Here is a 16,156-nt window from a genome sequence, read left to right as displayed (position 1 = left end):
AAACAGCTGCTGATCACTGAGTATGTACAATGCCTACCAGTGCTTGTCTCTTCTCTCCTGCTTCTCCCCTCTGTTTCAGGAGCTGTTTCCAGGATATTTCAAAATGTGGATATTTTTTTCTCCCGTTTACATTGATTGTGGCCTTCTGTTTCCACGTAAACAGATTTTTAAAACACACACATTAAAAAAGCAGGCTTTAAAAATATCCCATTTAGGGGGGTAAAAAGCATTTGTTACAATGGAGTTTTTATTTTTATCCCCATGTTGCGTTTCCAGCTTAACAGGAGAAAAGAATATCCACATTTAAAAATATCCTGCTACGTGGAAACAGCACCTCAGTCTCACAGCACTTATGTAAGGGGTAGGGTCAAAGTGTCATGGCGGTTGCTACTAGTAACAGTGAGCTGTGAGAGGCTACAAAAGGAGAACAAACGATTCGGACAGAAAATATCAAAAGCCTAGGAGCTCCATATTCAAACACATTTTAGTCTGTGAGTCTGTGAAAAGAATGCACCATTTTGTTTGACCTAAATATTCAAATCCACACCATGCATGTGCCAATAGATCTAGAAATAAACGTGGGGGGCTGGATTTGGGAATGAAGCAAATGAGAGTGCACTGGGTTTGCCGAAAGGGGTGTGTGTGTGTGTGTGTGTGTGTGTGTGTGTGTGTGTGTGTGTGTGTGTGTGTGTGTGTGTGTGTGTGTGTGTGTGTGCGTGCACGAGTGAGTGAGTATGTGAGTGAGTGAGTGAGTGAGAGAGTGAGGGAGCAAGAAAAAAAGAAAGAAAGAAAGGGAGTGTGAGTGAACGTGTGTGTGTGCGCGTGCACATGTGTGTGTGTGTCTGTGTGTTTGTGTGTGTGCATGTGAGGGAGAGGGACGGGGAAAGCAAGAGAGGGAGGGAATTGGATAGGGGAAGAACGGGAGGGAGGGCTTGGTGAAGCCTGCTGTGTACTCTAAGTTGCTCTACTAACCTACTTACTGTAATCTCCCCTTCTACCCGTTTCATAACAGCCTGCCAGAAAATTGCATCATTTAATCCTGTAACCAGCGGTTGCAGCCTTATCAGCACTCCTCAGTAAATGCAAATCACTTGTACTTGACGAAAACAACACAAAGTACAGTAAAAAAAAGAGTCATTACACAATAAACTGCAACATGTGCTAATAACTATATGCACACCTTGTTTTGCACTAACACGGCATTTACGGCAACAGAATAGACTGGATAGGCCTAGACAATATCTATGATTTTTACACATCAAATATCCACAGTCAAGGGAGACTGATCCAAATTCCAGCCTCCAGATGTCCAGACAAGAAGCCAAGGCACATAATATGATTCCAATTCAGATTACATAACCTATGTTGACAAACACTGATCACATTGAATGCTGACTTTGGGACGCCTTGTCAAATAATTTGTTAGTCTCAAGCATAAATGCTCGGTTACAGGACTACGCAAACGACTTCAGACGAATTGAAGTAGGCTATTTACAAAATCACATTTGGACGACTTTCCACACGCCATGTTTTTTTATGCTTTAGGGCCAATTGTGACTGAGTTTATTGTGATTGCAGTGTTACCAACTGTCTCTGTTTTGAAACATATAGTCCAACTACAAAACTGTGCGCAAAAATCTGCGTAAAACTATAGAACAAGTCCACCTTAAGAGCGAGAAAGATGCGCGCCCCCAAGAGGAGCGTGCATGAGCCAGCAGAGTGAGATCATGTGAGAGTCCACGCGTCGAAAAGTAGGTTAGCAGGGTAGAGTGAGAGGAAAGCTCAAAGAGGGGAAGGACTTGGAGGATAGGAAAGGGAGGAGGAGAGATCAGAGCGACGACATCGACGTTGCAGTTGAAGCTTGCGCGGCGCATTACAGTAATCGTCTATCAAAAGTTTCGCAAATAATCCCGTCGGCTAGAGGACGAAGATCAATCTCTTTTTGCAGTATTTCTTGTCGATAATGCTCCTCTCTGGGGCGCAAAGGTTTTACTCCGCTTGCTATCTGACGTTAGCCACTTAGCTGGCCAACTTGACATTTTTTTCACGTTGTGGAGTTCAACCCAAAGATCATCAAAATGAGAGGTAAGCCAACCCTTTATTTGTCATCTCCAACTTTGTCATGTTTGTATGGACTTTGTACGTCTTTATTTGTCCTTATCTGGGCTAGTCTATGCATACAATTTGGGTAAATAATGTATAAAACGTCAGATGCCATTTTGGATTGGCTTGCAGAACGGTGACTAATTCAATTGTAATTAGCCTATAATAAAACATCGGCCGTAATAAACATTCTATGGAAGGTCTACTTGTATGCCCTATTCGTAAAGACCATGAGGTTGACTCCTGCACTGCTGACTGAAAACTATTCACCTTCAATGGAGTGCAATGCCTACTTGGCTTGAATGTGTTCTCATTCAGGATACAATGTTGCTTTGTAAAGGTTATAGTGTCAAGCATTATGCAAGTTTCTATGTTGTGTTCAGGCCTGAATGTGTCGTGTCTATATCCAGTGTCCAGACTGCAAATTATTTTCAAGGTGTCTTTGGTGTGAATCTTGTAATAAAATAAACAAACATCTGAGTGTAAGAATAAGATCGAGCCTTATGGCCACTTGTTCATAGTGTTACAACAAATCCGTAGGCTATGTTTTATGGGAAAGGACAGTGTGTGCCAAAGCCCTTGTGTTCAGAAAAAAAATTAGGATAGGTGGATGTCATTTTGATTCCAAAGCAAACACATCAATTTGTTGATTGGTTTACCACAGGCAGAATCTTTTAATTCTGTGCTCGATCGCATTTCGGTCGGCAACTCCTTAGGTCGCGTGTCGCGAGCGTGTTGTTGTTTTCGGGTTCCAGCATGGCAGGCTGTGTGAGCGGTGAAGAGCTAGCTGTTCTACTGACCCAGTTATGTCACTGAACATTACACAGTGCCCGCGGGGGGGTGCGGGGGGAGGGGAGGGAGGAAACGGGGCGGGCCTTCACTAGGACACCGTGCAAACCCACGCGGTTTACTTGCAAAGCACCACAGGGTCTGGTGGTTTGAATTAAACCATATTGATCATTGATGAAGTTGATGCATGAGAAAGGTCACTTAATTTACCAATGTGCCCACGAAAAGTAAATATGTCTACTAGGTATTTAACAAGTTTCAGTGAATAGAAATCATGAACTAAATTCCCAAGTTCACATGGAATGGCAAGTTAAAATGGCCATAACCCTCACAACCAACAATGTGCTGCCATGCAGTCATGGTTCAGCAATGCTTGGTGTAGTGGTGTAGACCTGTTGTAGGCCTATCAATGCCCATTTGTTTAAAGGTGCACTGTGTAATATATTTAGTTTTTCATTTCCAGAATTCATGCTGCCCATTCACAAATGTTGCATTTTTAAACAAATAGGCCCTACTTACCACCACCATTAAATTCTAACCATTCATTATGACTGGGAAAATTACACTTTTCATACATGAACAGGGGGAACTTTTCCATGGTCTGCCATTTTGAATTTCCAGAATTAGGCATTTTTAGCTGCTGAACTTACTGTACTTCATACTAAATAGCCTATTAGTTTATTCCTTTGTATTCACAGTTTCAATGAGCAGCATAGTTGCAATACCTACTATGACCACCATCTTACGCACCTTTAATTAAAGTGTAATAAACATAATCATGTATTTTAGCTCAAGTGTAGGCCTACTTCTTCCACTCATGAGTTGCTTCTCAGAAAATGTGAGAGTAGCCTAAAAAAATAGCGAATTTCCTGACCCTCACAGAAAAAAATGGGCTCGTTCTTGATGGTGCATTTTACACCAGTCTGTGCAACGCACATACCCACTGCGAAATTACAATGCATTCTGGCTAGAAATTGTGTCCATGACGATGGTGATGGCTGTGTCTTATGCTCTGCAGTCATGTCACATGGTGTCAAGTCATTGTGGGAACTGCTTTAAAGCTGCACGTTGCTGCACTGGCATGGGACCTATCACGTCAGAAGCCTCTCCTCATTGGTACTCATCTAGCTGATGTGTATTGTGAATTTCTGTCCACGTTGCTTGCTGAGCATTTACTCCCACCTTTCTACGACTAAGCAGACCACGTTGTGGTCGGCAAATCTGCTGCCCGGTTGCGATCGAGGCTAATAACAACCACATAACTCGCTAGAGGTCTAAAATCATGAAGTAATCATGAACAAGTCGAGATGCTCCATAGCTATCCAAAAGCCATAATTTCTATGAGAGTAAAAACCTATAGGCAAATAGTACAGTCAGGTAGCTTATCTGTGAAAAGGACATGCCCAATAGCCTATAGCTGTATGTTGTAGCCTGGGAGATGAAGGAAAAGGTCAAAAGTCCAATATGTGTTTGTATGACCTTTCCAACTCCTAGCAACCAAAAATAGGCAAGATCATAGGTAATGCTCACCGCAAAGGGTAATTAGGGAAGCTACCTGATCATAACACCCTGATATGGATACAAGAACTATATTCACATACATAAAAAAGCTCCCATTACACAGAAAGATAAGTAATTTTATGTTCAGGTAAAGTAGGTTGAACGTTTACCGATAGGTCATCAGATTTGATGACATCAGTTTCCTTATTACATGTTGATAATGTTTGTATATTTCCATCCAGACATTGGCTATGTAGATTTCTATTGATATTTGCATGGCGCTGATAGTATAATAATACACAGTAACATAGCTCTCTGTAGCACAAGTCACATCATGTTTTGTTAGTCATTGTTTCCCAAACTGTCAACCCCTGAAATAATTTTACAGCTTTGAACCCTGGTCCTAAAGCTGGTTGTAGTTAACATGCCATGCTTTTATAGGAGTCTGTGTGTGCTGTGCAAGTGTCGTTACACATCTGGAGACCAGTGCACATAAATCGTTTTCTCTGGTCGTAACTGTTGCTTCAGAAACATGCCCGGACATGGCTGTACACCACAGCACTACGGCAACATGGTTGTAGTTACCCCTGCTCAAGACGGCAGAACCAGACATTTAAGTCTCAAGTGGCTTTACTGTGGTAGTCAATAATTTTTAAAAGTAAACTTTCCACATTTTATGTGTCCCTTCAAGGCTAGTAAAAATCACCAGTTAAGGACGGGTAATTTGGCTTTTTTTTACCGTTTCTCCCTCTCAGCTGTGACATCATGGGCACCAGTGAGACCTTGCGTTCCAGTTCTTTTATTTTGCATCTGGACAAGTTTCATGAGAAGTTGTTCTTCCTCTGCAATGAGAGGCTTCTTGTGCTCATCTATATGGCTATTGTTATTATCTGTGTTGTACTGCATGTGCTCGGGTAGCTATATCCATGGCTACAGAGTTGACATTTTGCAATAGTATGCCATATTACATAGACCAGGAAAAAAACTGTATAGTTAGCATAAGTATGTATGTATGTTGAGGAGCTGTAGCCAGATGAAATATTTTTGCTATTCTAATTTGTCCAACAGTAATCGTATCATTCATGAGTACAACTTCAGTGTTGTAATTACTGTCATTACTCATAGTATTTGCCCTATAGAAAGAGGGGAGTCCTTTACCGTTCCACCTTAAAAGGTGAAAAAAAGAAAAGCATGTTCAAATGGTGAATGCTCGCCTGCCTCCCTTCCCCTCCCCTTTTCAGTGGGAAAGTGTGTCAGTAGGACAGCTCATCCAGATGGGCTGACAGCCCAGTCAAGTTAAATGACACCTCACGCAGCCACTCAGAGATCTCTCACTCAGGAGCCAGCCAGTGCCCGGGCGAAGGGGGGCGGAGTAACAGCACTGCTAGACTGACCAACCCTCAATGACTGTGTTTGTGGAATGTTAGCAGACGGCAGTTATATAACCATGAACAGAGCGCGGGAGGGGGAGGGGGAAGGGAGCGCTTCTTATGGGATTACAGATTTTTCCATCGCATGCCTCGATATATCGTGGCCATTGCTTTCAGCTGACATTGTGAGCGACACAGTAGCACAAAATGGAGGACAGAGACATTTTTTCTTGCCTGTAGCACTATTATGTTGGTGGGGAGCTGTGATCCCTACTTTTTAATGTACCACACCCGTCATCAAGGCAAATAGTAATCACAACAATCTCTCAAGGGGAATTTCATTACGTCTTTTAAGATTGAACTGACTGATAACTTAATATGGCAATGGAATGGCAGGCAGATATGAAAATTCCTCTGATTATCGTGTGTTACCTAACAGGCAGCTGAGGTCTTGACATACAGTGTAGTCTGCAGGTGTTTGGGCAGAGGATACTGCACTGACTGACACATGACTCCAGGCTATTCCTGTCACAGAGGAAAGGACACAGTGTCTTAAAGTGGAGCAGCTCAACTCTCACGCACCCACAGAAACATCTAACGTGCTATGGAAATGCATCATAGGCAGACTAAATAATGGCTTTACAACCAAGATGATATGAAAAAGGCCATAATGTGTTTCTGAAGTGTGCCATTTTGATTTTTTTATGTTTTTGAAATGGTAGCAAAACACCACAGGAAGTAAGCGTTGGTCAACTGGTCGTGTGAATCTGCAGGAATTGCATAATGATTGAATAAGACATCCCCATGACTAATTGAGTTCAGAAAATAAGGGTTATTTCATCATATCCCCCCTTAACATTTAAAAGTTTAAAAGTAAAGTGTCTTAATTAATCACCTTAGCAAGCCAACCAATGCTTAAATGAGTCCTTAATGGGTGAATGATTATTGTCTCCTGACCTTAAGATGCAGGAATTCATTGTTTCACATGCATTTTAACAACAGTGTTGACTACTACTAGGGGGAGACAGAGTTGTTCACCGTGAGAAATGGTTAGAGACATAAGTGAACAGGCTGGTGTGGCTTTAACATACCAAACAAAAACAAAGAAGGCCTGCATAAAGTACAGCTTCAATGCTCAAAGGGTGAATTGCTGTTAAGCACGCATCAACCTCTCTGTATTTTATGTAGCCAAGTGCACTGCTCATTCTTTGCTATGGTCAAAATACTTGCATGAATTCATTGTAAGTACATACTGTTCGGTCAAAACATTGTTGTTTTTCTGTGGCTGTTATGATTGCTTTGCTAACTACTTTGTTTGACATGTGTACTGGTCTTATGCATCCAGGCTTATTGTGTTCATGTCTCTTTTTGCAGCCCAAATCGAAGTCATACCTTGCAAAATATGTGGGGACAAATCCTCAGGAATCCACTATGGCGTGATCACATGTGAAGGCTGCAAGGTAAGAACAGGCATGTGGTACCTACTGTCAGAAGGAGAGTTCTGCCTGCTTGCATGTTTTGAGGACCAGTTTGAAACTCAGACATCATAAGTCTAACAGACCTTAAAAAGGAAATTCCTCGCAGGCCATTTTATTTATTGAAGAGTTTTAAAATCAGTTATATAGTTCTATTGGCCATGCGGAATTCTGACACATCCTTTAGTAAGATGCTATTCTGTAGATTGGTTGACACCCAAGGCCTATGAAATGAGAGTTTATGAAATATGGAATAGTTTCTGGAGTACTCAACATTACCATGCTGGAATCTTCTGTGAGTCCAATTACAGGACATCTTTATTGTGCTTTGATTGAAACCTAAAGCCATTAGGACTATGTAACATCTTCCGTTGTCTGACCTCTCTTGCAGGGTTTCTTCCGACGCAGCCAGCAGAACAATGCCATGTACTCGTGCTCACGACAGAGGAACTGCCTCATCGACCGCACCAACCGTAACCGCTGTCAGCACTGTCGCCTGCAGAAGTGCCTGGCACTGGGCATGAGCCGTGATGGTGAGCATCAGTGATGTCCAAGACATTTCAAACAGATAACATTACAAATCTTTGTCATGTGTTGGGAGGAGGGGGAGGAACAAGCTTTCCTGTCACAGTTGAAATATCTGAAATAAACTATTCAAATATTCAACATGTAACACAGCGACATGTCAATGTTGTTACATGAAGCTAGCATGTTCTAATGTTCACCCTCACAGCATAACCCGTTCGGTCAATCCCATACAATTTCACATCACTGCTTGAACCATAGGCCTAATCTCAGCATTCCTCTCTTGCAGCGGTGAAGTTCGGACGCATGTCCAAGAAGCAGCGCGACAGCCTGTACGAAGAGGTGCAGAGGCACCAGAAGTCTCAGGCCGAGTGTACGGTCGGGGGTACGGTGATGGGGGTGGGCGGCTTGGGGGGCCGCAGCGGCAGCGGAGATGACAGCGGTGAGGACGGCGGCCACAGCCGCTCCTACAGCAGCGGCGGCTCCAGCACCACCACGCTGAGCGACCTGGACGACATCACCACGCTGCCCGACATGCTCTTCGAGCTGCCGCTCACCCCGGAGGAGGCCAGCGAGTACTGCAGCGGCCTGGACATGCTGAGCGGCAGTACCGGCGGCAGCAGCGGAGAGGCCGGCAGCAGCTCCTCCAATCAGAGCTCGCCGGGGCAGAGCAGTCTGGACATGGGCGACGGGGGCAGTCCGCCGGTCAAACACGAGTACCAGCTTCTGGCGGAGACCGGAGTGCTCACGCACTCGCCCCTGGGGGCCCTGCCCGACGACTGCTCCCTGCTCGACATAGGTGAGTCGCAATGACGGGAGCGAGCTGGGGAGGGAAGGTGATGGGTTTGCATTCGCATAGATTTGATGCATGCTCTAAAAGAGAAGGCTGGTCTTACTCTATCCTCATACTCATTTCCTGCATAGTGAGTGTGTGGACCTGGTAATTGTGTTTGGACCTGGTCATTGAGCACAGGCTTCAGACTGTCCGTGTGAATGTGTGTTTGTTTGAAAGTTTTGTGAAGTTTGAAACATTTGGATCAGATCTTACTCAATCGCTAATTTATGTACGTAGTGTATGTAAAGTGCCTGAATGCTCGAGTGGAAATTCATTTGTCTGTATTTGTGTGTGTCTGTGTAGAGCGCATTACCCAAAATGTGGTGAAGTCCCACCTGGAGACGTGTCAGTACAGCTCCGAGGAGCTGAGGAGGCTCACGTGGAGTCAGTACACACTCGAGGAGACCCGCAGCTTCCAGTGCAAGGTGAGCTCCATTACTCTTCTACGTCCATTCAGTCGGGCTACAGCACATGCACACACACACACACACACACACACACACACACACACACACACACACACACACACACACACACACACACACACACACACACACACACACACACACACACACACACACACACACACACACACGCATATCCACGCATTATTACCATGTCTTGGACAACGCTGTCAGTGTTGCAACTGTACACTGCGCCTAGATGTCTTTGTTTATGATGTAAATGTTGCCACTAATTACTTGTATACTACTGTGCTGACTCTGTACTTGCTTGAACATCCTCCTTGTTAAGTGGCTTTGGTCAAAGGCGTCTGCTTAATGTAATGTAATGTAATGTAATGCATACACACACTCTTTTCCACAGCAATTGTACCAGATGGATATGTGACAACTCTCTCTCTCAATCTCCCTCCCTCCCTCAGTCTGCGGAGTGGATGTGGCAGCGCTGTGCCATCCACATCACCCATGCCATCCAGTACGTGGTGGAGTTTGCCAAGCGCATCACCGGCTTCTTGGACCTGTGCCAGAATGACCAGATCATCCTGCTCAAAGCAGGTCAGTTATAATCACCACGTCATGTTGACTTGCACTGTGTCTTTCTCTTTGTGTCACACACACACCCATACACACACCACATACATACATGCACATACACACACATGCACGTACACAACAAAATATCTCACCCTTTACAAAAAGAAAACACGAGTCACTCAAAGGAAATGTACCAGTTAGTCTAGTTCTTCAAAGGCGGGAAAAGGAGGAGTCTTTATTTGCCTTGGGAGGGTAGCTGTGCATGCTTTCACCTTGTGTCTTTTTGCGTCATTTAACACACAAAAATGTGCGCATAGCAGGGAACAGGGTGCCTCTGCATGACTCATTTGTACCTGTTTGTCCAGAAAAAGGTAGGTGGCAACCGCAAAGCAGAACATACACAGTCAGGATATGCTCTCGAACACACATATTGTCACAGACGCACTTTCTTGGAAACACTACCAGACATGCACTGACATTTTGAAAGCAGTAATATTTCAGTAGTTAATGTGTGTTCTTTTTTCCTTTTTGTCTCCCAAACTTCTCTCTTTATGTGCTCTCTTTTGCATTTTACCAATTTTAAAACTTAATTCCTTTCCTAAAATCCATTATTTGTTTCTTCAAAACCTCTCTATTTATTCATCTCTATTTCTAAACACTCACTGTATATAACTATATATTTATATATCTAACTATATAACTATATATCACTATATATAAATATTCAATATTGATGAAATGTTCGAACTTCACGTTGGTTGAATGTGGTTCTCCTATTTCAAACTTGGTTTTATTCGAACAACTTCACATTATTGTATTTCTTTTAATTTGGATCAAAATTTCATGTGCATTCTGTATGTTTTGCACGGTCGAGCATCTCCCGCTTCCCTCTCTCTCTCTCTCTCTCTCTCTCTCTCTCTCTCTCTCTCTCTCTCTCTCTCTCTCTCTCTCTCTCTCTCTCTCTCTCTCTCTTCTCTGTCTCGTTCTCTTTGTTTATGGGGAATCTCTGCAGGCTGCCTAGAGGTGCTACTGGTGCGTGTCTGCCGGGCGTACAGCTCCTCTAACAACACTATGTTTTTCGATGGCAAGTTTGCCAGTCCTCACCTCTTCAAGGCTCTAGGTGAGTGCTGTTCTACAGGCTCTGCTGTTTATGTGAATGTCACTTACAAGCGGGAAAACTTGCTGTACTTACCATACAAATGAATATTAGTTCATTATTTAGTAAATATTCATGAAAAGATCAAATTTGGCAGTAGACAGCACAGTTTCAATGAGCAGCATAGTTGCAATACTTACTCTGGCCACAATCTTACACAGTGCACCTTTAAAAAGGCCAGTTATTTATCTCTGCTTACTACACCTATGCTTTTGTGGAACACCACAGTATGACAACATTGGTAATGTAATGTATCTAATTTTGTGGAAACCTTGGTTAAGCACTATTTTCTGCACTTAGGACTTAATTCACAGGGTGTGTCCTATTAGTGACAAATGTATTAATTCTTTCGACCTCCTCTAACCCTTCTCTTGATCTGTGTTTGTGTGTTGCATGTTTTTGTGCAGGCTGTGATGACCTTGTAAACGAGGTGTTTGACCTGGCCAAGGGCCTGAGCCGTCTGCAGCTGTCGGAAGAGGAGATGGCTCTGTTCAGTGCTGCCGTTCTTCTGTCTCCAGGTCAGTACACAAAGTCGACATTTGCAGCTGTGTATGTGCATCATGCATCTTGAAATATGTACAGTGTTAGCACTGTCTCTACGACGTTCTGTTCACAAGATATTGAAGAAAAACTAATTAGCATGAATTAACATTAGCAATTAGCATTACCATTAACATGACTAGCAACTGGATTTAGACCCTGATGAGTGTCGAAATGGGCAGGGATGGACACTGATTATAGTTCACTGTGTTTAAAAAGTCGGAGCAGTCATGGCTCAATGGTTCAAGCACTGGTCTTTAGGTCAGAGGTTTTGCAGGTTCAAATCCCGCCCTCAGCAGCACCTTCATCCATGACTGAAGTGCCCTTGAGCAAGGCACCTAACCCCACATTGCTTGTAACCAATACCCTGTACCTAACTAACTATAAGTCGCTTTGGATAAAACAAAAAAGCGTCAGCTAAGTGTAATGTAATGTAAAAAAAAAAAAAAGAGTCAAGAATGTATACTGTACAGGGCTTGAAGATTGTTGTGTTATTGTTCCCTGCCTCTTGTAGATCGTCCCTGGCTGACAGACACCCAGCAGGTCCACAAGCTGCAGGAGAAGGCATACCTGGCTCTGCAGCACAGTCTCCATATGGCTGGAGCCCCCGCTGAGAAACTGGAGAAGGTACATGCCCCCCCCCGCTCACTAAAGCTGGAACACTGTGACAGAATCATGAGCACGTCTGTCTATATGTGTCACATATCATATAACAGCGCTGGCAATGGCATTATTCAATTTGTCTAAGAAATGAGCGCGTGCCTTGCTTTCTTGCAAATAATTTATATTATATAAATTATAATAATTATAATTATTATAATTAAAATAAATGCGAATTTATATTAATTATATAATAATCTATATATTTTAATTTCACTGCATACTTTCGATGTAATTAATGTGCGCAATTTTACGTGTTCAATTGTCACACTGTTTTTGGAATTTTGGCAGCAGTCTAGATTATTTTTTATGTTTATTTTTGGACAGCCACAGAATAGTTAGAATAGAATTAGATCTACGGACTCATAGTTTATCATAGCTTGTCTAAAAGGCGAGATTCTCAGCCTCCAGTAGGTTGTATTGGTGTGCAAAATCATGAGGGAAAACTATGAATCTCCAAGTTTAAAAAAAAAACTAAACTAAAAGAAAAGCATATTATTACATTGTTGGCACTCAACTCATGGGAGCAAAAAAAAACACATTGTTACATTTCTGGCATTCAATGTGTAATAAACACGTATTATCATTTGTTATTTTTCAGATGGTTTCAAAGCTTTCCCAGATGAAGTCTATCTGCAATCTACACATTGACAAGCTGGAGTTTTTCCGCCTGCTTCACCCCGAGACAGCCCACAGTTTTCCTCCACTCTACCGAGAAGTGTTTGGCAGCGATATCGCCTTCCCTGATTCCACAAACAGTTAAACACAAGGTAGATAGAGAAAGACAGAGAGGGAGTAGAGAGACAGGGAGAGCAGGAGAGAACTAGGAATGAGAGAGAGTTTGGCAAAGAGGTGGTGTTTATAGGATAGGGGAAGTAAAACCATTGATAAAAGAAGACTTCCAATTGAGTGAAACTCAGTTAACCAGCATTAGTTCTGTGACAATCAGACCCTTAAACTGTCAACCATCACACCTCTCTTATCTGTTTGTTCCAGCACCAATCACTGTTGCAGCAGGCCATGACATTATCCATCAAAATGCGTCTAGCTGTCTAAAGACACACAAGAGAGACAATAGTGGGCCTTTGTGCCAATAGTCCACATTACAGTGTGTTGTTCACTCACTCCTTGTCTATGTAGCTGAGATGCCTAGCACTTGTCTGGATGGTGCTCAGTTCTCTGCCCTCCCTGTCCCTGCTGGCCCTCATCATGAATGTAAGCCCCATGCAGTAGCACTTTCCCACAGAAAGGCCGAATGTATAGACTTTTACTTTTGGTCCTGCATCGTGCGTCATGTCATGAACCCTGCAAACCTTTTCATTTTAGAAAAAACTAAATTTCATTTAGTTTAAAACGTCTGGGCACACAGCACTGGACCCCAGTGACTCTGCACGCGTTAAGGGACCAAGACATTCTCACAGTATTCCCTTTGTTACAGTACAGATGTAACGGATGGAGGCCATATTGAGCCAGGAAACTCACTGATTACCTTGGGCTGTCACCCAAAAACACACCCTCTCTCACACACATGCATGCAAACACACACACACACACACACACACACACACACACACACACACACACACACACACACACACACACACACACACACACACACACACACACACACACACACATTCAGTAAGTCAGTCACTTATGTTAAATGTAAAAGCACTTATAATTAACTCATGAACACGTTTGTACAGCCACTTGTTCATTCAGTGTTTGGTGCTGTTTCTATTTTTCTTTTTTAATGCAATGGAAAACCTCAGTCCCATATCCTTTTCCCCTCAACATGCCACTTATACAAAAAGTGAGAAATAGCTATGTTTAATTTATACATACGTTTATAAATGATTATTTTAAAGAATGTATATAAATGAAAATATGTTAGCAGAGAGAGAGAGAAAGAAAGCGTCAGTGATTCATAATAGAGGACACCTGGTCAGTTTGAAGAAAGACAGAGATCGAAAACAGGGTTTAGGCCTGTTTAGTGACCTCAGGTTCCAGGGAAATGTGATGTAAAACAAGAGGCAGGACAGGAGAAACAGGAGAAAGCCGAAGCACAGGAGGAGGAAGCTGAGTTTCCAGCGGAAATGGAGAAAAGTGACTTCTGAAGACCTCATAAACAGTTCTGATTTTGTTGCTATGTTGACCTTGGATCTCAGGGGTTTTTCACCTCTTCAGTTTGCTGACTCTGCCTATAACAACCCTCCAGAGACATTGCCATGGAAGTCTCTTAGAGGGACAACTGGAGAATTAACGTTTTATGTTTTGAACCATGGACGAGAATCCTCTGTTTAAAGGTTTTTTTGTTGTTGACATGAAGGCAAAGGGTTCGGTGCTGTTGGAGGCAACATATGGACCTATCAGAAGCAGCATACGTACTGTAGACGGCCCGCCCCCGACCCCACAGCCTGACCCTGTTGGACAATCTTGGTCTCACATCATGACGCGATGTGAGAAGAGGAGGGACTCTGCTAGGAGAAGAAGCATTTATATTAGTTTGTGGTTTCATAAACAATGTCATACTAACCTATACGATCTGCAGTTGACACAAGTAGACTCCCGAACAGTCCCCACTACCAGACTGGGTCAAGACGCCTCCGTGTTAAGACAACTGCAGGATTTTCAATGTAATATTTTGTAAATGTAGGCTCCTCTCTCCTTTAGCCTGTTGGACCACTTCCTGTCCTTCTGTCCTCTTGTTCTTTCACATGTACTTCAGTACAACTGACGAGTTGACAGAGATGTCAGCTACCCCCCTGACTCTGCATTTACAAGTCCAGCAGCACTGCTCTAAAGAGAATATAAAGCACTGCTTTAAAAAAAAAAAAAACATAGGCGTTAGTGCAAACACCTTATAATCATGAGGTTTTGGTACGGACATACATTACTTTCCATGGGAAAATACATTTGGCATTATTGATTTCAAAAATCGGATGCAGCATTTAGATCATTCAATTGTAAATACTGACTGTGCAATTGCTGCAATTGCATTACTCCTCTACCAATCTGGCGTGGGTTGTGAACGCTCGCTGACATGCTGATTCTCTCTCTGGCAGTCGGAGAGAGGACACAGCACAACCTCACTAGCACCTCAGTTTCTCCTGAGCACCTTGTCTGTATCGTCTATTTTTTTGTTTCATTTATTTTTCTTAATCTGAATATTCTGGATGCATCAAATAAAGCATCAACCAAACGTAGACACTCAGGGAGATAGCTGGTCTCTGTTCCACCAGGCCTCACATAGTCTACTCCACACTTTGCACCGAGTAGGAGACCCTTTATCCTTGATCACTGTGTCCAGTAGCTAGATATATATATATTATATATTTTTGTGAATGTCAATCACAAAGTGTCAAAGACTTTTCCTCTCTCTTTTGCATATATTACGGGATCTTTGAGCCTGAATTGTATAAGATATAGGATACTTTTACTTTAAAAACAAATAAAAAGTAAATGAAGAGCAATTGTCTTTCATTTTTTTGTTGAAGAGTGTGTGTGGAGGTGCGCGCCGACTAGTGCATGTTGGGGTTTAGGGTTAGGATATAGTATTTGCAACGTCTAGCTGTTCATATTTTGGCAGAATCACATTGGGTTAAATGGTCCACTCATTGAAACAGAAAGCGAAAGGCTTTTCATGTTCTATTTTTCTGTGCATTTCCTATATGCTTATTTAGAATCATAGAGGTTTTTAAGTGATGTAATTTTTCATGCTACCTACAATGAAGGTAAAAGGCTAAATCCACAATAAATGACTCGGTAAAGGAAAGAACTCAGATACGGAAATGTAAGCCTAACCTTTTTGTAATGCTACCCTACTAAGACAAAAGACTATACATTCAATTTTGTCTAAAAATAAGTTGTTGTCCTATTTGTAGTATTATATACAAATTTTATCAGTTGACCAAACATGGGGTTACAAAACAGTTGTTTTGGAGATAAAATAAGATGGACCTGCTCCTTTGCCCTATGGGACAAAAAATGCACCTTTTGTCTTGTCCAAACCAAGCTTGCCCTGCCTAACTCTATTACTACGTTATTACAACTCATTTCAGCCTTCAACTCACATCCCTCACAGTCCTGGAGAACCAAACATAGAAATTTCAGGTGTTGATATTGCACGCTAGGTTTAGACAAGATATTGGACATTTTAGATTATACGTTTTCTTATATTCAATTTTTTATATTTCATCATATAATTA

General features: G+C 42.4%; 1 protein-coding gene across 1 annotated transcript; it reads left to right on the top strand.

Annotated features, from left to right (window-relative positions):
- The first annotated feature begins 1,663 nt into the window (after positions 1–1,663).
- rorcb (RAR-related orphan receptor C b) lies at positions 1,664–15,480 on the top strand. Its single transcript, XM_063219457.1, has 10 exons — positions 1,664–2,085; positions 7,137–7,222; positions 7,629–7,770; positions 8,052–8,561; positions 8,901–9,022; positions 9,481–9,613; positions 10,605–10,712; positions 11,156–11,266; positions 11,803–11,915; positions 12,550–15,480. The coding sequence occupies exons 1-10, from the start codon at positions 2,079–2,081 to the stop codon at positions 12,709–12,711; spliced, it is 1,494 nt and encodes a 497-aa protein (XP_063075527.1). The 5' UTR covers positions 1,664–2,078; the 3' UTR covers positions 12,712–15,480.
- Positions 15,481–16,156: the final 676 nt, after the last annotated feature.

The sequence above is a fragment of the Engraulis encrasicolus genome, chromosome 16 (assembly GCF_034702125.1).
Source record: "Engraulis encrasicolus isolate BLACKSEA-1 chromosome 16, IST_EnEncr_1.0, whole genome shotgun sequence".
In the NCBI taxonomy this organism is placed as follows: domain Eukaryota; kingdom Metazoa; phylum Chordata; class Actinopteri; order Clupeiformes; family Engraulidae; genus Engraulis; species Engraulis encrasicolus.
The sequence above is the reverse complement of the archived record's forward strand: the minus strand, read 5'-3'. Positions and strand labels throughout refer to the sequence as shown.

Bases quoted from the DNA above. Each gene is read 5' to 3' on its own strand.
- rorcb (XM_063219457.1), top strand. The intron at 7,771-8,051 runs GTGAGCATCAGT...CCTCTCTTGCAG, and splicing joins ACTGGGCATGAGCCGTGATG to CGGTGAAGTTCGGACGCATG. The intron at 11,916-12,549 runs GTACATGCCCCC...GTTATTTTTCAG, and splicing joins CCGCTGAGAAACTGGAGAAG to ATGGTTTCAAAGCTTTCCCA.